The 23,273-nt window shown below is 37.5% G+C and overlaps 1 protein-coding gene across 1 annotated transcript in view; it reads left to right on the top strand.

The window, feature by feature from the left end:
• Positions 1-23,273, top strand: part of Mrpl48 (mitochondrial ribosomal protein L48) — a 59,360-nt gene that overhangs the window by 12,795 nt on the left and 23,292 nt on the right. Inside the window, exon 4 of the mRNA XM_047516975.1 lies at positions 11,190-11,278. Within this exon, the coding sequence (XP_047372931.1) occupies positions 11,190-11,278 (89 nt within the window). The remainder of the gene's footprint in view (positions 1-11,189; positions 11,279-23,273) is intronic.

Genomic DNA, 23,273 nt, shown 5'->3' on the forward strand with positions numbered 1-23,273 from the left:
ACTGAGCTACAACTCCATCCCCAGCTTACAGTCTTATAAGAAATAATTTTTCTCTCCAGAATAATACAGTGAACACTTCAATATCCACCACTTGGATTTAACTGTTAATATTTTGTCATGTTAACCTTCCTTATCAGATATGATACATCATCCCTAAATATTTCAGCATGCGTAGGACATTCTCTATGTACTGTTAAAGAAACATAATGCCATTATTGCTCTAACAAAAGTTAATAATAATGCTCTAATATCATCTAGTATTCTATCCATTTTTCTTATTGTCCTTCAAATTTCTTTTCTGGGTGTTGTTTTTAACCAAAAGTGAGTGAAATTTCACGCCATTTGTCACTGTTAATCTAGAACAGTACTGCCTCTTTTCCTCTCTGACAATAGTGATTTTTTTCAATACTGGAGATTGAATTTTGGGCCTACACATGCTGGACAAGTGCTCTGGTTAGCACTAAACTACATCCCTAGGCCAGGAGTGATTTAAAAAAAAAAAAAATTTATGATTCTGGGGATTGAACCCATGGGCACTGACCACTGAGCTACATCCCCAGTCCTTTTAACACTTATTTTGAGACAGGGTCTTGCTAAGTTTCCCAGATTGGCCTTGAATTTGCTATCCTCCTGCCTCAGCTTGCAGAATCACTGGAATTACTGGCATGTACCACCATGCAAGTCCAACAGTGATATTTTTGATGAAACTGAACTACTTGTCTTAAAGAGTGTCTTGTCTTTTGCTTTGTCTGTTTTCTCACGGCATGGCATAACATGTTCTTCTGTCCCTCTCCTACTAGCTGGAAGTTAGATCTAAAAGCTTCAATTCCAACAATTTTAGCAAGAAAATGTCATAGCTAATACTCTAAATTTCATATTGAATTCTATCAGGAGAATTTTTAAAAACTAAGAATATATGATTATAAAATTAAAAAGTGGCCAGATGTGGGGGCACTGTATTTCCAGCTATTAGGGAAGCTGAGGCTGGAGGATCATAAGTTTGAGGCCAGCCTTGGAAACTCAGCAAGACCCTGTATCAAAATGTAGAAAGGGCTAGGAATGTCAGTGGTAAAGCACACCTGGGTTCAATGCCTAATACTGAAAAAAAAAAAAAAAAAAAGTAAAAAGCATTTCTTTTTGAGACTAGGGAGAACATACCTGCACCCACATCACACACACAAGAAGATGCTAAAAAAGATTATTATGTAACATTTTGGCACATATCTTAATAGGTTGCTTGCTCTATCTCTGCCATGACATTTTGTATTTTTTGCTGTGTGTGTGTTGTAGTAATGGAAACAAATGATATATAATGCTTTATAATCTTCTCTTTTTACTTAATTTATGGTGAACATACTTATACCAAAATAAATGTCTGCATCTTTATTTTGAATGGCTGCTGTATTAAGTGGAACAATTTTGGGGGCAAAATTTTGAATTTGAACACGTTGAATTGGAATGCCTGTGAAGATATTAAGTAGTCCATTGGATGTGCTAATCCTTAGCTCAAAATGTAGGTCTGGATTGAAAACTATAAGTTTGGAAATCATTATATTGTTGATTTTAATTGCAACCATGAGAGTGAATGAGATCACCTAAGGAGAAAAGGCAGAGAACTGATTGGGCCCTGAGGATTAAAGATGTTGAAGAAAGAACATTAAAGATGTGAGAAAGATGGCTAATGAAGTTGAGAAAGGGCGGCCAGCATGGAGAAAACCAGGATAGTATAGTTTCCTGGCAGGCAAGAGGAGTGTTTCAGGAAGGAGTGAATGCTCAACTATGCCACAGTTTCAATTTCTTGTGTTGAGAGATCAGGAAAGATATGAGTTTAACAATATTGTATGCATGTTAGCATTATAGAGATCATTGGTGACCTTAGGGAGAGCCATCTGTGCAGGTAAAACGGGTGGAATGAGTTGACAAGTAAATGAAAGTTCAGGAGTTAGAGAAAGCAACTATAAACAATGCTAAGAAGTGAGACTGAATTGGAAAAGAAAACAGTGGCCAGAGCTGGAGAAGGATGTGGGGTTGAGGGAAGGATTTGTGTACATGTGTGGTTATTTCTCTATTAATTCAATTTGAAAAATAAAAATAGAGGAAAGCAAAAATGGTCATATGTTCAAAAGCCCCAGTATTGGGAACTATTAACATTTTGTCAGATTTTTGTTATCTTTTGTTTTGTATTATAAACAAAACAAGGGTTATATTCAAATCTTCTTTATTCCTGTCCCTTAGTCTCATCTCTTATCCTTCAGCGAGAGGCAGACTTTGTTTGAAACAGGTACATATTCTGAGGAAGGATTTTTAAAAATTACTATTTAAATTATCAACTTTTAAAAATGTGAAATAAATATATGGTAAAAGTAAACATAAACCATACAAAAACAGTGTATGATGAACAATTAAATTTTCTTTATCTTTTCTTGTTAGTGGTATCTGCTGATATCAGTTCTTTATGTCTTTTTTGTGTGTGTGCTGAGGATTGAGTCCAGCATCTTGCACATTCTCAGCACACACTCTACCACCGAGCTGCACTCACAGTCCTTTTGTGTTTCAGGAAAGTTCAATGCACATGTGAAGATATATATTGTGTCTATGTATGACAGTATCTTAAAGCTGGACATTTAGGTTATTTTTAGTTTTTTGCTATTTCAAAAAATGCTGAAGCAACCATTTACATATACTTTTGTAAACTTATTCCTGTACATTTATAAGAAATTCCTGGAACTGAAATTGCTGAGTCAATGGATTATGAATTATAAACTTTGGTAAGTTTTACAAGATTGCCCTTTAGAAAAGTATTAACTTACATTTGTATTTTGTGGCCCAAGCCAGTTTTTTTTTTTGGTACTGGGGATTGAACTCAGGGATGCTTAACCACTGAGCCACATCCTCAGCCCTTTCTTGTATCTTATTTAGAGACAGGGTCTTGCTGAGTTGCTTAGGGCTTCACTGAGTTGCTGAGGCTGGCTTTGAACTAGCAATGCTCCTGCCTCAGCCTCCTCAGTCACTGGGATTACACGTGTGCACCACCCAAACCAGCTTTTATAAAGCGTTTTATTTAATTTTTTGCTAGGAAATACTATGTCACATTGTTTTAATTTGCATTTTTTGAGTTTGTCATATTTGTATGTGTTTATTGATCATTTAAATTTCTTTCCTTATGAACTTGAACTGCCTGTTTAGATTTTTTCCCCATTTTTCTATTGAATTGTTTACTTTTTATTTTTTTATTTTATTTTTATTTTTGGGACTGGGGGTTGAACTCAGGGGCACTCGACCACTGAACCACATCGCCAGCCCTGTTTTTTATTTTATTTAGAGACAGGGTCTCACTGAGTTACTTAGTGCCTCACTTTTGCTGAGGCTGGCTTTGAACTCATGATCCTCCTGTCTCAGCCTCCTGAGCTGCTAGGATTACAGGCATGTGCCACTGCACCTGGCTACTTTTTCATTTTTGATTTGTAAGAATTTTATAGATTTTATATATTAAGGAAATTAGTATTTTTATGTTTTATATGCTTTATATTTTTCCCAGTAATCGTCCTTTCACTTTGATTTTTGCAGAAGTTTACATTTTTATATAGTTAAGTTGTAATATTTGATTTCTAAATTTTCTTTCATGCTTTCAAAGATCTTCTCTACTCCAAGATTATTCTTAAAAATCTTTTGTATTATTGTCTGGTATTTTATTTTCCTTTAAATAAGGTGGACCATCTGGAATTAGAAGCTCTTTCCCCAAAATGGGTAGTGAGTTGTTTCAGCATTTATTCATTTTTTTTCTATTGGTTTGAGAATGTCACCTTTATTATATACTAAGTTTTCATATAGATATGTGACTGTTTTTTAACTTTTTTTCATTATTCTGTATTTTGGATGCCAGTATCAAACTTCTTTAATATTTTTGATTACTATACACAGTTTTGTTTTATATTTTAGTACCTGTTTGCTACCTAATTCTGAGGTTGTTTTTGTTGTTTTGTCTTTAAGGCCAAGATCAAATGGCATGTAAAGTGCTATTGAAAAAGATCTAATAGGGATCTTTTTGGGAAAAAAAGGTAGGGGATAATTGCATAATATACTAAAAAATGTCCTATTTGGAACAATTCAAGTTATGTCCAAGATTTTGCAGTGTAAACAACACTGTGAAGAACATTCTTGTACACTAATTTTTGTGCCCTTGTCTGATTTATTTAGGATACATTTCTAAAAGTAGAACTCTTAGGTCAAAGGAAATGTATATTTTTAGAGCTATTGATGTATATTACCAAATTGTTCTGTAGAAAGATTGCATCATTTAATATTACTTTGATATTTGAGAATCTTTTTATATACTCATCAACACTGAGTATTATTACTTTTAATATTTACTAATATTCATGTAAAAAGGCTGTTTTTGATTTGCATGACTTTGATTACTAGCTGGTTGAACATATTTTCATATATTACTGGTCATTTATCCTTTTCTTTGCTCATTTTCAGTTGTGCTCAGGAAATACCAGTCTCTAGAGGACTTCAAGACCTAGAATAACTTAACCAGTCTTGGCTTGCCAAGATAATTTTGCTTGAGAGAAGATAGCTTTTTTTACTTTTTTATTTGTTATACCAGGGTTCAAACTCAGAGTCTCATGCATGCTAACCATGTGCTCTACCACTGAGCTACATCCCCAACCATGCCATTTTTCAAAGTTTTGTTTGTTTGTTTGTTTGTTTTTGTACTGGGTATTAAACCCAGGTCCTTATGCTTGCTAGGGAAGTGCTTTTACCACTAAGCCACATTCCTAGTTCCTTCATATGTTCTTTGAGATATATTTAACATCAGAAATTTTCAAATTGAATTACAATGATGTTCAGAGAAAAAGAGTAAAAAGCAGTGCAGTTTCTACCTTTATCCATCTACTCTGTGAATGGGCCCCGTGTATCATCCCAGCTGCTTCTATCCATGGATGGGCCTTGTGCTAATCAGCTTTGCACCCCTGTGACCAAAATACCTGACAAGAGGGAAAGTTTATTTGGGTGCTCACAGTTTCAGAGGTCTTGTCCATAGATAACTGAATTCATAGCTCTGGGCCTAAGGTGGGGCAGCTGGTCATGGCCAAAGGGCATGGCAAAAGAAAACTTCTCCCTTCATGGCATCTAGGAACAGAAAGAGGGGGGCAAGAAGGGACCACAGGGCAAATGAACTCCTCTAGGGTTTCAGTGACCCACCTCCCTCTGGCCACCCCACCACCTGCTACAGTTACCCCCCTATCAGTCCATTCAAATTAGTATGAACTGATTACATTACAGCTCTCCCAATCCAGTCATTTCACCTGTGAACATTATAGCATTAACACAGGAGCTTTTGGTGGATACCTCATCTCTAAACCATAATTGGCCTAATACTGATAACCATATTTTTCTTACTAATTTGAGCACAATAGAAAGATAAAAGTAAGTATATTAAAAAAGACCTAAAGAGGCTAAATGAGTGGTACTTAGAGTGCTCTCATCACAGTGTGAGCAAAAAGGTAGTCAGAGAGACATGGTATATTCAAATCCAAGTAATTAGAACTAAAAGGAATATGAAAATAATTTTTAAAGAAAAAAAGCAGGCCAGGGAGAAATTTGCTAAGGACAAATCATTGCAGATTGTCTTCGTAAACTAACTCAAGAATTATTTATGGGGCTGGGGAGATAGCTCAGTCGGTAGAGTGCTTCCCTTGCAAGCACAAGGCCCTGGGTTCGATCCCTAGCACCAAAAAAAAAAAAAAAAAAAGAATCATTTATGGGAGCTGAGGTTGTAGTTCAGGGGTGGAGTACTTGCCTAGCATGTGTGAGGCACTGGGTTCAATTCTCAGCACCACATAGAATAAATAAATAAAATAAAGATATTTTGCCCAAGTACAACTAAAAAAAAAAAAAATCCATTTATTTTATTTTATTTATTTATTTTTTTAATGTATACTAACCACATACATTGTCAGGTGCTGGCATTGTTTCTGCCCTTGAGGGATTTATAGTCTAGCAGATGGAGAGAATATCCTGTAATTAGAGTCTTGGCTGGGGCCGTCCCAGTTTTTACCCCTTTCCCTAACCTGCATAACCCTGCTAAAATTGTTTGTTCCAATTTCGAAAGGGAAATAATTAAAACAAAGTTGTCTATTCCCATTCTAGATTGACAGGTTTAATTCTGGTATACATACAAGGAAGGGGAGCCATGTGGAAGAAATCAGTATGTGCTTTGGTAACTGAAAGTTTTTCAAATCCTGTTTTTGAGACATTAAGTTTTGTGTCTTTGTCAGTGAAGAGTGACCTTTTTTCTCAGGAGGTTGCGATGTTAATGTGACAGTAGGAAACCCAGCTTAGTAACTCAAGCAAAGGAAAAGAATTCAGTTGAATGTACTGGAAATCAGAGGCTTTCAAACTTACACATTTTAAAATTAAAACAACCGGCTAATTAAGCAGTTTAGCCAATGGTAGTTTGTCACAAACCTTTCATTTAAGGGGGAAAATGGTTAATTTAACAGTGGTTTAAACCAGCTTTTTAATTAACCAGCTGCTCTAATTATAGGAATTGCCTTAAACTGAATTTGAAAACGTCTCCTTGCCAAGGAATTCCTGCAGATGAGACTGACGCAAGCATTTTGCAGCCCTTTCAACTTTAGATGTATCATCATCTCAAAGATCAGTTTTCCTTCTGCTTTTTGATATCACTGGTGGATGATTGAGTGTCTGTGTACTTAAAGATAGTGACTGGCGACTCTGTATTCTCTCTCTCTCTTTTTTTTTTTTTTTTTTTGTACTGTGGATTGAATCCGGGGACGCTTAACTACTGAGCCACATCCCCAGTCCTTTTTATTTTTTATTTTAAAACAGGATCTGGCCAAGTTGCTTAGGGCCTTGCTAAGTTTCTGAGGCTGGCCTGGAACTTGGAATCCTCCTGTCTCAGCCTCCTGAGTTGAGGGGATTACAGGTATGCACCACCACACCCAGCTTGAATTCTCTTTTTTTTTTTTTTTTTTTTTATTGTAAACAAATGGGATACATGTTGTTTCATTGTACATGGCGTAAAGGCATACCATTTGTGTAATCATAAATTTACATAGGGTAATGTTGTTTGATTCATTCTATTATTTTTTTCCCTTCCCCTACCCCTCCCACCCCTCTTTTCCCTCTATACAGTCCTTCCTTCCTCCATTCTTGCCCCTTGAATTCTCTTTTTTATTTACACAAAATGTTTTATTATGTAATCCAGGCATGAGAGCTGTTATAGTGAAGTAAACTCTTGATCTTTGTATGGTTAGGGAAGTAGAAGAGTTTCACAGAGATGGTGACATTTTAGCTGGCCCCAGAGACTGTGTGGAATTTCCCTGTTAAAAGAGAGGTACAGTCCTTGTGTAAGGGGACAGTTCAGGAAGGCACAGAGGCATGAAAACTGCAGGGTTTATTCAGAAAAATCAGTATAGCTTTTTGGCTGAAAAGCAGGGTTTTCAAGACCTAGGAAATGAAATAGTCCTATAGAATCAGTGTTCTTAAATGCTTACCTAAAACTTCCAACTTTAGGCAGTGAAATACCATCAAATATTCAAACATTGAAAAATATGGCTAAGATCTCTGTCTCATTCATTATTGTTTGTGTAATGCCTGACAAATATGAAGTACTTTAAAAAAATTATGTGTGCAATGTATAAATGGTTGAATTTATGAAAGAACATAATTGGATTTGTGTTTTAGAAGAATTTGTCAGTTCTAGGGAATGGAAGAGGGGTGCACATGGGTACAGGAAAATCAACAATAGTTTTGCTCTGGTTTTTAATTTTCCTTCCATCTATACTCCTTTCCCCTACTCCTTTCACATAGCAACCAGAAGGATCTTTTAAAAATATACCAGGCACAAAGGTTTCCTGTTTATTGTTGTTCTGGATGAAATCCAAACCCTTAATAAGTCCCAATATTTTTGGTTCCAACCCACCACTGACTCTACTCTTTCGTGTGTCTCTCTCTGCTTCAGTCACTATGGTGGCCTTTCTGCTTCTTGAATATGCCTAGGTGTGTCCTGTAATAGGGTCTTTGCACCTGCTGTTCTTCTAGCTGAAATTATCATCCTCCATTTTTTCACCCAATAAACTCCTATTTGCCTGTTAAGTTTCTTATTTTATTGTTTCGAATGTATAATACATGTACACAGAACAAAATTTAAAAGGTGCAAAAGAAGCTAAGTAAAAAGTTAGTCTCAGGCTGGGGTTGTGGCTCAGTGGTAAAGCACTTGCCTAGCATGTGTGAGGCACTGGGTTTGAGTCTCAGCACTACATATAAATAAATAAATAAAATTAAGGTCCATCAATAACTAGAAAAAAATGTAAAAAAGAAATTAGTTTCGATGAGGCTGTAACTCAGTGGCACAGCACTTGCCTATCATGTGTGAGGCACTGGATTTCATCCTTAGCTCTGCATAAATATAAATAAATAAAATAAAGGCACAATGTCCATCTACAACTACCAAAAAAAAAAAATAATAATTAGTGCCCTTTTCCTTGTAGCCACTTCTTTCCCTGCCTGAAAATAATCACTATTAGCCATTTTATTCTGAATTCTGGTCTCAGTTCAAATGTCATTTTTTCAGAAACCCTCACTGATATGCCATGCTGAAATAGATATGCTTATTGTGTCATCATAGCCTTCTATGATTTCTTTTTTATCATTTATTGCAATTTGAATTTTATATTTATTTTGCGACTATTTCACTAGATTCCCTGCTCCCACTAGACTGGAAGCTCTAAAAACAGAATTTTGTTGGCATTGTCCACTGTTGTATAAGTACTCAATAAATCAACTCTTCCTAAGCCTTGCTTGTTTCTCTAGGTTCATCTCTGAACATCCTGTTCCTCATGCTCTGCTTTGAAATTCTCTCTGGCTCTTGCCCTCTCTATACCATGTATTCATTTTGCTAAATCCTGCCAGTCCTTCAAGTTTTACTTAAAAACCACCTGCTCCAAGACGCCTTTCCTGATACCTCAAGTCAAGTGAAGTGCTCCTCCCATGTGCAGACCCTATCATAAATAGACCTTATCACCCTACGTTGATGTACTCGTTGTCTCTCTAGGTGATAGGTTCTGTATTGTAGGGACTTTGTTTATTGTTACAACTCTGGCTTCTGGTGCAGTACTTGATACCAGTCAGGTCTCCATACATGCCAGGTTGGTTTAACTGCACAGTTTTACAGTTCTAGTGTGTGTCATTAACATAGCTGTGAGTGTACAATTGTCACTGGCTGCCTGGATGCATAATAAGTATTTGGTGAATGAATGAACATACTGGAGAGTTGAGTGCTTTTTTAGGAGGTCATATTTTGAGGTAATAAAATTGTGTTAGGTAGGGTTCATTTTTAAGGCTCTGGTCTGAGGATCATTATGTACCCATCAAGGAAATTTGGATATCATCTCCTTGGGTGGGGTCCCAGGTTGAAGGATCTAGAGCTCAATGCCTCAAAGGTCTTATATTCAGAGAGATACAATTGGGGCAGCAGCCAAGGACATCTCATTTATATTTATTGTTCTTTGGGAACTTCTGGCTGAAAACACCTCCCTCAGATGGGTGTGGTAGTACACACCTATAATCCCAGCTACTGGGGAAGCTGGCTCAAGTTTGAAGCCAGCTCAGCAGCTTAGCAAGGGAAGAAAGATCTCTTCATGGTAAACTCTCACTCCTCTTTCAAGAACAGAGTTATTGTATCTTCTGAACCCATTCCCCTGAACCCTGCACCCCTACCTCAAAAGCAAAGTTAATTTTCCCTTTGTGTACCCACAACATTGCTCATATCTCCATTTAAGTAATTTGTATACCATAAGATAATTAATTATCTGCTTTCCCATCATCCTTCCGTAGTAGACCTTAAGTGTTTCAAGGGAAAGTAGCATATTTTATTTGTCTTCATAATCATCCCAGTGTCTTCATAGTTGTTGGCATGTCAATGTAAATATGGACTAGTCTATATCTTGGGAAGGATCCATAATGTCCCTGGGTGGACTTGATAAAATAATGTTGATTGTAAGTGCAGGAAAACTCTGAAGCCAGGACTGCCTCTGATTGATCTGGCACAGAACTTCCTTGGAAGCCCATTTTAGAAAACAGGGGCCTAGCTGGGTGTGGTGGGTGGTGTACGCCTGTAACCCCAGCAACTTGCAGCAGGTGGATTGTGAGTTTAAGGCCAGCCTTAGCAATTTAATGAAATCAAATCTCAAAATGAAAAAGAAAAAGAACTGGGGATGTAGCTCAGTGGTTAAGTGCCCCTGGATTCAATCCCTGGTACCAAACAACAGAAACAAAAATGAAACAAAAAACAAGGGCCTAAAAATACCTTTTTGCTTGATGTCAAACTTCTCAATATCATCCTGTGTTATGCCTGACAGAGTGATGACCCTGAGGAAATGAGGACAGGATCACAGAAGCCAGAAGAAAAAAGAGTGGGAACCTAGGGTTAGTACTTCTCCAGAGAGTACAGAGAGCAGAAAAGACACAAACTAGCAGACTGGTTCCAGTGCAGGGCTGGTTCCAATGAACAGGTAGAGATAAGGAACAGAGACCAGAGCCAGGAAAGATCAGATCTAGCCAGATTTTGTATTCTGGAAAATCAGTTGTTATGATAGTGGTTATGGACACTGGCTTTTGTTGTTGTTGTTCACTTAACAATATATTTTGGATATTGTTTTATATCAACACAAATAATTCAAAATGGATGATTTCTGTTTGTGATGCTGGGGGTAGAACCCAGGAACTTGTGCATGTTAGGCAAGTGCTGTACCATTGTACTACATCCCCAGCATTAAATTTTATAGAACTCAGTGATTCTTTTCTTTGCTGGTTATTTTTGCTGCTTGCCTCTTTCTCTATACAGTCCTGACAAAAGGGTTATTGCCTATTGAGGGATAAGAAGAGATGAGAACCCCATGAAAATGTATTTTGTTCTCCTTATCCCAGTTACTTTTGTAGGAGAGAATTTCTCAAAGAAAGATGGGTGGTGGGAATTGGATATATTCCATGGGCTAAAGGGAGAGAAAAGGGGTACAAATAGAATTTGTCCAGAATCAAGAAAGACTTATGGTTATTTAAACAAACAAGATGCTCTCTGGCCTCTAAATATTCTCAGACATGATCTTTCTGTCCTTGGAAGAGCTTAGAAACAGATTTGTTTTTATTTTCTCTTTTAGGTGCCATTCTACTGGCTACCAGTCGGCATTATAAGACAAAGCCCACTCATGGCATTGGAAGATACAAGCACCTAATTAAAGAACAAGAGGTAAGGGGTGAAGAGAGTCCATTAGAAAAGGAGATGTGCAGCTTTTACAAAGACCTGAAGATCACATGTGCATAGGTTGGGAAATATTGGAGCTAGAAAGTAAAGGGGATTGTCCCTCAGTCCTCTTGTTATTTAGTTTGGGATTATTCAGATTGGAGATATTTCTGTAAGAGTCCAATCTTGTCCCTAGGCCAGATTATCACAATAAAAATAAAGTGGTTTGGTTTTATTATTTGTGATTCTTTCTTTTTTCTTTGGTATCAGGGATTGAACCCAGGGACACTTAACCACTGAACCACATCTCCAGCCCATTTTTATTTTTTATGTTTGAGACAGGGTCTCACTAAGTTGCTTAGGGCATCACTAAATTGCTGAAGCTGGCTTTAAACTGGTGTTCCTCCTGCCTCAGCCTCCCAAGATGCTGGAATATTTGTGATACTTGAAAAGATATCCTATTAGTTCAGTATGGAACTCAGAGTAGAAATTATAATATAAGTTCACTTTAGTTGAATGAATGATGTGTGGTAAATAGAGATGCATTTCTATTTTCAGCTGAATATCTAATTTTATAGTATTTGCAGATGTAGACTGTGGGTGTGCTTCTTGAATCCATTGTTGCTGATAACTGGAAGTTAGTTCTAAGTATTGTACAATTATTTAGTCCATTTCTTGGGCCCCAACCGCATAATAGCTGCTGTGGTGGTTAAGTTTCTTTGTGCATGCAGAGGAATTTGTAGTGGGGTAGACATGACACTAGCCTGAAAGTCAGAAGAGTTGGCTTTGAGTCTCAAGTCTATCACTTTCTGTAAACAGAACAGTTGGAAAGATTTTACTGTTGTACTTGGGAAGACTTCAGCATCTTTTGGTTCTTTGGCTTATTTAATGCTCCTCATATTCATGTATATCTCCTATTACTTCTCTGTCCTTGGCAGGGGTCCAACCTTCTGTATTTGGGTGTCAGAAGCCATTAAACTTGAGCATCGTCCTTATATCAAGGAATTTCATGAAAAGAACATTCACACTTGAGACCTGTGTCAGGCAGGTTTCCAGTAGGAAATATATGCCCTTTGAAAGTTGTTCCTTTGTAATGGAACTGAATTAGGAACTGAGTACTGAATTAGGGACCAGGAAATTTGTGTTCTAGGCTTGGTTCTGCCACTTTTATCTTTTTGAATTTGGGTAAATTAACCTAACTCCTAGGAATGATGGGGTCTGAAATTATATGTGGAATGTTTTCTGTTTGTGATTTTTTTCTAGGAAGAGAGTCCATAGCTTTTATCTGAAAAAATTTTTCCCCAGTGTTTTGAATTGAACCCAGGGCCATGTGTGTGGGAGATAAGCACTCTACCATTGAGCTGTATCTCCAGTTCTCATAGTTTTTATCAGACTGTTCACAAAGATTAAGAAATTTTAGGTTAGCACATCCCTAAGAGCCTTTCAACTTAGAACCTTGATGCTATAAAATATTTACTGAGCATTTAGTATATGCTAGGCCCTGTTGATACCTTGCTTGTTCAGAGTGGTTTGAAAAATCATTTTACAAAATGAATGAATAAGACCTGGTTCATGCTTAGAGGGAAATTGTAACAGCAAAGATACAGATTATTATGCTCCCAGGTGGTAAGTGACAAGTGCTAAAAGGAAGATATAAAGTGCTATTAAAATTCAGAGAGAGGAGTGATTTACACCCTTTTTGAGTTGTAACATCTTAGAGTAAGTTGTTGGAATTGTTTTATTTTAGGACATCCCACTTCTAAAAGTCTCACATAAATTAGCAGGAAAGAAAATTAGGATTTTTGTTGTTTTTGTTGTTATTATTGTTGTTTTGTGGTACTAGGGATTGAACCCAGGGGTGCTTTACCAACTGAACTTCATCCCCATCCCTTTTTTTTTTTTTTTTTTTTTTTTTTTTGGTGCTAGGGATCGAACCCCAGGCCTTGTGCTTACAAGGCAAGCACTCTACCGACTGAGCTATCTCCCCAGCCCCCCGGCCCTTTTTATTTTTTATTTTGAGATAGGGTCTCACTAAGTTGCCCCGGCTGTTTAAAGCTTGTCATCCACCTTCCTCAGTCTCCAGAGTTGCTGAAATTACAGCTACCACATTTGGCATTTTCTTCCTGTTTTTATAAAATTCCTTGGGATCCTCCAAGATAATTTTTTAATATACTTTTTTATAACTATTTTTATTTATTTATTTATATGCCATACTGAGGATCAATCCCAGTGCCTCACACATGTTAGGCAAGCACTGTACCACTGAGCCACAACCTCAGCTCCCCTCTAAGATAATTTTATGCATATGCCATGCTCTGACCTGCTCCTTACCTTGGTCTAAAAGTAAGTTTAATATCTTCTGTCCTCATCTTTCTAACCTCTTCTTCCATCTCACAAATACATGACTTAATTGTTTTAGGCCTCTTGCTTTCATTTACATTGTACTACTGTTTTAAGGCCTCCCACATACTGTTCCATCTGCTTGAAAGACCTTTTCTTTTTCACCTGGCAGACTCCTACTTAACCTTTATATTGGGACACAAATTAATCTCTCCTTCTGAAAACTCTTCTTAGATTCTCTGCACTGAGTTATTTTTCTTACCATGAGCTGCCAAAGTTTTCTGGGTTTCTTCTGTCCCAGGACTTACTATGTTTAATTGTCTAGACAACTATCTTCCCCTTGTAAGAGGCCTTGTCTCTTCTCTGTATCCTCAGTGTCCAGCACAGGGTCTGATATCAAGCAGGGGACAATAAATATTGATTGAGCTGAAATGTGATTATTGAAGCTGCCTCAAGGTTTTGTAAATCAGTGCTGGCAAACATGACTTGCTGTCTGCAAACAGCTGGCTCCGGATGACCTTGTTGTTTAAAGAGAACGGTGCTCTCTTTCCTTAGGGCTGTAGATTTTTCTCTGATGCCTTTCAGTGTTGCAGAGTGGCTAGCATAGTAGTGGTAGAGTGGTGGAAGCTGTTCCAGGCTCCTTACTTCCTGTGCAGGATAGCACAGTGAAAGCTTTTATCTGCCAGCTCACAGAGGTTCTGTTCTAAAAGTCTGTCACTTTTACTCTTCTGGATACCTGGACTGGATAAATTAGAAGGAATCTTGCATAGCCTCCTTTTCTTTTCTTTCTCCCCCTCCACCCCAAGCCTAGAACCAAGAAAAAACAATAAGTAGCCAGATTTCCATTTTTTCCTTTATTGATCTCATTCTGGCCCTATTTGAGCTCAGCATCCCTAACAAAAGTTAATTCTATACCCAGCACTTGTTCCATTTCTTTTCTTTAATTTTGTTTTTGTTTTTGTTTTTTATTTTGGAATAATTTCAGGAAAGTTGCAAAGATATTAGGGAGAATTCTCTAATATTAACATCTTATGTTACCATGGCACCTATATCAAAAGTATGAAATTTAGTATTGGTATATACCATTAACTAAATTATAGTCTTCATTCAGATTTCACATTTTTCCACTGATTTTTTTTGTTGTTATTGTTGTTGTTGATGATATTGTTCCATCAAGGGTATCACATTGCATTTAGTCATTCTGTCGTCCTAATCTTTAGCTGATGACATTTTCCATATTTCTCTGACCACAGTACAATTAATCTAGCATGTGTGATTTTTACTTAATTTATAGCAATTATTTTTCCTCCATCATATTTTTTCATCATATTCTCTTGGCATTAGTCAGTTTTTTTTTTTTTTTTGTGGTACTGGGGAATTGAACTCAGGGCCTTGTGCTTGCGAGGCAAGCACTCTACCAGCTGAGCTATCTCCCCAGCCCTAGTCAGCTTTTTGTTGCTGGGATAAAACACCTTTTTGTACTTTCATCTGACTTTATACAATTAAACTGGGCAAAATAATCTTAGCAAATCCACATTTCCTTTATTTATTTATTTATTTATTTATTTTTAGGTACTAGGGATTGAATCTAGGGGCACTCTACTACTGAGCTGCACTCTAAGCCCTTTTGTTTTGAGACAGGGTCTTGCCAGATTGCCCAGGTTGTCCTTGAACTTGCAATCTACCTGCTTCAGCCTCTCAAATCGCTGGGATTATAGGTGTATACCACAGCACCCATTTTAATTTTTATAGAATGTCTTATAGTAATCAAGATAATTACTCCTCTTAGAAACTTTATGCTCTTTTTACTGTTAACATCTAGATGTCTGCCATTCCTGACACCTATTTATTTTGTTGTAGCACCCATATGTAAATCAGCACTCGTGGCCACAAGTCTGTAAGGAAACTGGAATCATTCCCAGAAATGTCAGTTTATTTTTTTATTATATTTTATTTTATTTTATTTTGGTGCTGGGGATCAAACCCAGGGCCTTGTGCTTACAAGGCAAACACTCTACCGACTGAACTATCTCCCCAGACCATGAAATGTCAGTTTATGACAACAGTCCTTGTTTCCTGGGAACAAAAAGATTGGTTTTGCTGGTCTAGTGACTATAAGGTTAGACATGGATTACAGGACTGACTTAGGGAGAATTGTTTTATACCAGCATCTGCATTTTCCCTCAAGTCTACTTCTTGTAACTTAAAAAGAAAAAAAAAACCATCATTGAGCATTTACTGCATGTGAGGCATTGTGCTGAGTATTGACCATGCTCAGGTTAAGGGGACTAGGTATCTTCCTACAAAAAGCTTAGTTTACTGAGAAAGTTAGTCCTCCAAAATGTAGCTGAGTACATGTGGTAAGTACTTTGCAGGAGGAATAAACTCAATAATAAGAGATTGAGATACAGAAGTCATTCTATCATGTTGTATATGGTAAATACAATTATATCTGTCAGATTTCAAATGAATGAAGCAGTTCTCCCTGAGAGTCAGCAAAGGTGTCATGGAGCTTAGTGCAATAAACATTTATCAAATGCCACCTGTATTCTTGACACTGGGTATGTTAAGTTGAACCAAACACTCTTCTAGGAATTTTTAGTTGCTTAGGATAGCAGATAACAACACTGGATATAAAGAACATAGGAGAGTTCCTTTGGCAAAAAATAGTTCCCTTCTATGAAGACCTGATCTTTGACTGGGCCTTCAGAGCCCCTAGTCTTCAGCCCACTGGGAGTCTCACCTTGCTTCACCTGTCTGCCAAATTATGACCAAGTCAGCTATTTAGGGAAGTTCATAATTTGATATGAATAATAGTAATGATCCCTTTCCATTTTCAAAATGCTTTCACATCTGTTACCTCACTACCTCCAAACACCGGTGGTCCTTGAGCTGAACCCCTCTTCAAGTTTAATAACAATCTTCCCTATTTTAAAAATCATTAAGTGAATGAGCAAAATTATCTAAATTTCAGATTTATCCCATCAGTATTACTTGATGAAAACAAGTATTCACAGAGAAACTCAGACATATTTTCATATTTTTTGAGATGAAGAGAATTTCATTTATATAATGTAACCATATTTTCTGCTAGTAAAGTCTGCTTGTTATGTTTCAGAGGCACATTGGTAAATATTTTATGGTGTTTCACTAAGAGAAATGTGATTTTTTAAGGCCTTTTGCAAATTTGAAAAACTTTCAAGGCAAAAAAGCAGACCAACTGAGGAGCAGAAGTGATTTCTGTATGAAGACACTGCTAGTAAATGACAACTAGAACCAGAATTCAGTTCAATTTTAACTCAACATTTAATATTACTGAGCTCTAGGAATAGAAAGATGAATGAGACATCGTACCTTCTTTTATGAATTGAGATGATAGTTGGGCTACCATAATAGAAGACCCACCATAATAAGGGCTTAACTATAAAAGTGCAAGTGGATACTCCATCCCTCTTCTCTCCCATACTTCTACTGCTTTTCTCACATAGATGGCTCCTCCCTCTTCAGCTATCATGTCCACATTCCAGCCATCAGGAAGAGGAACAGGGAAAAAGGGATGTGCTGCTTCTCATTAGGAGTATATCCAAGAAATTACACATTAGCACTTCTGCTTATATCCCACTGATCAGAATTCAGTCACACAACCATACCTAGCAACAGATTAATTGGGGAATGTCATTTTTGTTATGAATGGTCATGTGCCCATTAAAAATCCAGCAGTTCTGATATTAATGGAAAAAGAGGGGTTAGATATTAAGGAAATTGATAGGCTCTGCACACTGTGCTTGGAAAAAGAGAGGTTAAGAAAAATGTCTTAGAATTAGGCAAACTAGAGTTAAAGATTCAAGCCTGATGTTAAACTTGTGTGTCCTTTTACTTTTCCAAGCCACAATTTCCATGACTTGGAGTAGGAAAGTATGCTTCCCAGTGTTGCTGTGAGGAATAAGTTAAATGAGAAAATTTTAAATACTTAAGTGTATTTAAAGTGTCTACAACATGGTGCCTGTAAGTGGTGACAACAATGGTGTTATCATTAGGACTTATTTTTATGATCCTATAGCATTCTACTCTTCTTTTTCCCAACAGATTGCAAGCTTCAGAGAGCAAGGACTATGCTGTCGTATTTACTATCATATCCCTAATACTAACCTAAATGTGGCTCATCACCAGTAGGCAGTAAACATTTGTGAAATGAGTAAATGTGATAAATGATAGCACTGGGTATGGGAGAATGCTGTGGGACCACACAGGAGAAATACCTACTCAAAATGAGGAATTAGGGAAGGCTTTTTGGAAGAACCTGAGCTGAGTCTTGAAAAATGAATAGGAGTTTCTCACAATTAAGAGTGTGGGCTGGGGAGTCAAAGGCTTTGCAGGGAGGGCAAACATTCTGGGCAAAGGTGAGGAGACATTGATCCTAGAAATGGAGTCGGGAAACTTTCAGCATTTTGTTAATTCTGGTATTTCACATGGGCATTTGGGAATGAGGAGAGATGAGACTGGAGAAGTAGGCAGGTCTGAATGAATTGGGGATTGAACCCAGGAGCACTCTACCAGTGAGCTACATCCCCAGCATCTCACTTCTTTTTTTTCTTTTTTTGAGACAGGGTATTGCTAAGTTTTCCATGCAGGTCTTGAATTCACGATCCTCCTGCCTCAGCACTCTTACTACTCCAAAACAAGTAAATTACATTTACTGAGTAACTACTCTCATGTGTCATGCCTAAAACCCAGGGATAGTGACTTTTCACTGCTTGTTCAACTGTACCTGCCTGAAATGGTTGTTTTTGGGTTCCCCTTATGAATTTAATTGCCATGGTACAGTCAAGGTAGCTTGTGTTAAAGTCACCTTACACATGGGAGGTAGGCTGCTTTTTATAATTAAATTGAGAGAACGTGTTCTTTTTGTGTATGTGTCCCTCACACATGCAAGGGGAGTATTCTACCACAGAGTTATATTCCCAGATATTTTATTTTATTTTATTTTATTTTAAGGCAAGGTGTTACTAAGTTGCCCAAAACTTGCCTCAAATTTTTTATCCTCCTGCCTCGGCCTCCTGAGTAACTGGGATCGTAGGTGTGTACCACCCTACTCAGCTAGGATGTGTCTTTCTCTCTGTGAGGGTGCTGGCACTGTTTTCTACTTCTTTGGAGACTTTCCTTAGTGTGGTTGAGCCAGCATTTTATACACAGCAAGTGCTTATTAATTTCTTCATTCTGCAAAACTTATCAAAAAGATATTGAGAACATGCTTACCTCTAATTTATAGTACTAATAATATCCTATCTGTGTACATTACTTTTTTCTTTCTTTTTTTTTTTTTTTCCTTTTTAGTACTAGTGATTAAACCAAGGAATGCTTAGCCACTGAGCTACATCCCTAGCCCTTTTTGTTTTTTATTTTGAGACAGGGTCTTGCTAAATTATTTAGGTCCTTGCTAAGTTGTTGAGGCTATCTTTGAACTTGTGATCCTCCTGCCTTACCCTCTTGAGTCATTGGGATTACAGGCATGAACCACTACACCCAACTGTATACATTGGTGAAAATACCAATTATTGAGTACCATATACCAGGTGCTCTAACTATTATGTGCCAGGCTTTAAAAACATAATTTCATTTTACAGTATTACAAGTGATATGTTTAATTTAATCCTCAGAATATTCTATGGTTGTTAAAGCCCCTGTTTGAGGAATCTGAGCCACAGCAAGATGAAATGACTTTCCCAAATGACTTGCTCAGAATCCATCTAATGTTTTATGCTATTTCCATTTTATATAAATTCACTATATTGAGCTTCACAATAACCTTTGCTGTAGCAGATGAAGAAACTGAGACCTAAAGTGGTCACCCAGTGTCATAGAGTGACTAAGCAGATAATTAGGATTTGAATTCAGATTTCCTTTGGCTTCCATCTGAGTCTGGTGCTCTTGATGCAGCCACAAGTTGTGCCACCTTGCCACCCCAATCAGAGTCAAACCTTCTGTTTGTATGTGTGTGTGACATTGAGTTATAAACATGCTCACACAGTTCATTGTGGACTGTTCAGAGAAAGACCAGCAAATCATTCAAGTCCCCAGTTGTAAGTTTTATTATTTTTATCACCAGAACTTTTGGAAGCTGAATATGCTGCAGGCATATTGGTCTTTTTGTCTGAGGATTAGGATGATGCAATTCCTTTCCAATTTTCACACCCTAAAGAGTGCCACCTATGGCTAGGGATATGGCTCAGTGGTAAATACTTGGAGTACTTGCCTAATAGGCAAGAGAACCTGGGTTCAATCTCCAGTACCACAAAGAGAGAGAGAAAAAAAGAATGCCACCTATTGTAATAGGCAGATACTTTCACCTTTCACTTTGAAAGAAAGAGCCTGGGGTTAGGCTTATAGACCCAGTTTCCAGCCCCGAATAGACATAAAGTGGTTACCTTTGCCATTTCCTTACTATTGTAACCTTATATATGTACATATATATGCTTATCTATTATAACGTGTGTGTGTGATAACGTGGACATTTCTGTAGAAAAGTGGTAGTTTATCCCATGATCCATTTGGAGGTTCATAGTATAATACTGCAGGGTCTTAAGAATGGCTACCATAGTCCATCCAATAATTAATCCAGGCCAGTCATAGAATGCCAAGGTTTGATGGTGGACAGTAGCTGGTCTTCCCTACTCCCTTTCTCCTAGCCTTCCTTCTTTTCTGCCTGGCTGTCTTCCATGTATAGTCAGTGTGGGCTTCCCAAAACAGCCATGTTTCATGTACATCCCTTGCACAGATATCTTTAATAACTCCCTATGGCATCATGAAGGTATGAACTCAGTCAGTAGGAACAGAGGAGGGGATGGATGTAAGAAAAATTGTACAGGTAAAACTACAGAAGCTAGAATCTGATATTATATGTAGTTAAGCTCTTGCTGGCTATGTTGTTCTCTGGCTCAGAACTGATATATAATAATATAACAATGGGCCCCTGATGATGTGAATCAGTCCAGACAAATCTAGGCCAACATGGAAAAAGTAAATAGATGCCAAGAGGGATACTGGAATCAGCTTTCTTTCTTTGTTCACCCAAAGCAACACCTTCAGAGAGCCCTGGCATTTTGCTAGGGTAAGAAAAACCTCCTAGGACTTCAGGGAAGCTCCTCCCTTCTCTGATGGAAAATTTCAGCCTCTCCCCATTGCATTTATACTTCAGAATTCTTTACAGCTCTTACTGCAGTATTGTCACAGTGAGAAGTCCTGTTGCTGCATTTGGTCATGGGCGTGGTGGGCTATGAACAAGAGAGAGCAAGGCCCTGCACCTTGATGGTTGATCTCTAGAGATTGGCTTCTCACTCATAGCAAGGTCTAGCATCCTGGTCTGGTCACCATTGTTAAAAACTTTTTTAATGCAGCTGGGTGTGGTGGCACATGCCTATATTCCCAGAAACTTGGGAGCATGAGGCAGGAGGATTGCAAGTTCAAGGAGAGCCTAAGTGAGTCAGACCTTGTCTCAAGATAAAAATTAAAAAGTGTGGGAATGTAACTCAGTAAAAAAGAACTCCTGGCTACCCACCTCTGCAAAACAGACAGACAAAAAACAACTTTAGTGGATGCAGTTAAAAAGGTTTAGGCTCTATCCTGCGTGCCTGTGTGACTTGGGAAGACATTCTGAATTCTCATGGCTTCATATTCTGTCCCCACAGATATGAAGAACTAGGACAAAAATCATTTCTCTCTCTCTCACTCCCCCCCACCATTACCCAGTACTAGGGATCAAATTCTGGGCAAGTTAATGTTTATTGAGTGTTTAAATATGTGTCACAGATTGTATTAACTACTTTACGTGGTATTTTGTTCAATTCTCAGAACATCCCTGCGAGATCAGGTTTATTGTCAGTATTACTAGCCTTGTGAAAGGAATATTTCTGTGTCTTCCCACTGCTTCTGCCAACTGGGTTCCTGCCCTCTTAGGCTGACCTGGAGAGTAGCAGTGTGGGGACACCATTCCAGATGCTCTGTCAGAAAGAGCTCTGCTGTGGCAGCCCATAGGCTGCCTATGCATGCCTATAATCCCAGAATCCCAGCTACTCAGGTGGGTTAAGATATAAGTAGAGATAGATTTGGCTATCTAGATAGCCAAATCTAGATAGAAGTGGCTTAAGATATAAGTAGAGATAGATTTTTTTTTTCTTTTCCTTTTTTCTTTTCTTTTTTTTTTTTTTTTTTTTTTCCTTAGGTACTGGGGATTGAAACCAATGTCTGAGCATGTGCTTTATTATTCAGATACATCCCCAGCCCCCATTTTTTTTCTTTAAAAAACTATTTCTACCAATAGTAAGACTAAATACATCTCTATTAGGACAATATGACTTTGTCTCAAGGATAGACAAATTGTCCAAGGGAATAAAATAAAGACTATAAAACAGATCTATATATCTGTGGATACTTAGTGTGTGACAAAGGTGACACTGCAGAGCAGTGGTGCTCTATCATTTGGGCTAGATGATTTTGAGGAAAAAAGTGACTTTTTTTTTTTTTTTTTTTTTGGTACTGGGGAGTTGAACTCAGGGACACTTGACCACTGAACCACATCCCCAGCCCTTTTTTATATTTTATTTAGAGACAGAGTCTCACTGAGTTGCTGAGGCTGGCTCTGAATTCACAATTCTCCTGCCTTAGACTCCTGAGTAGCTGGGATTACAGGCATGCATCTCTGTACCCGGCAAAAAGTGACTCTTGATTCCTGTTTTGTACTATATACAAAAATCACTTAAGAATGGATTGTAGTCTGAGGGTGTAGTTCAGCAGTAGATCATGTGCTTGCTTGGGGCCCTAGGTTCAAGCTCCAACACTCCCCCCCCCCAAAAAAAAAAAACAAAAAAAAAAACCACCCCATAAATCCAAGTGTAAATGTTAAAATAATAAAGCTCCTAGAAGATAAAAATAGAAGAATATATTCATTGTCTTAAGGTAGGCAAAGATTCCTTAAATAGGACATTAATAACTATAGACATAAAAGAAAAAATGATTAAATTGTACTATATTAAAATAACTCACTCTCATCAAGATACAAAGTAGTGGGCTGGGATTGTAGCTCAGTAGAAGAGCGCTTGCCTAGCATGTGTGAGGCATTGGGTTTGAGTCTCAGCACCACATGTAAATAAATAAAATAAAGGTCCATTGACAACTAAAAAATATTTTTTAGAAAATAGTGAAAAAGAAAGCTATAGGGAAGGAAAAGATATTTGCATATATGTGCAAGTGCTTATACCTAGACTATATAAAGAACCTGTACAAATCAATAAGAGAAAGACAACTCAATTTTTAACATGGATAGAGTAATTAATTCAGTGGTAGAACACATGGTTAGCATTTACAGGGTCCTGGGTTTAATACCTAGCAAGTAGAAAATCAAAATAAAATAAAAATAGACAAAATACATGAATAGGCAGGTTATAAAGACACTATCCATATGGCCATATATATATGAAGGTACTCAGGCTCAGTAAACATAAAGGAAATGCTTGTCAAAACCTCAGTACATTGCCACTACATATCCACCAAAGTGGCTAAAGAATACCAACTAACCAGAAAGCCTGACTTTTAAGTTTTAACAAGAATGCAGAACAATTAGAACTCCTATACACTGCTGGAGGGGGACTAAATTGAAAACTACTTT

This window comes from Sciurus carolinensis, chromosome 11, assembly GCF_902686445.1.
Source record: "Sciurus carolinensis chromosome 11, mSciCar1.2, whole genome shotgun sequence".
Taxonomy (NCBI): Eukaryota; Metazoa; Chordata; class Mammalia; order Rodentia; family Sciuridae; genus Sciurus; species Sciurus carolinensis.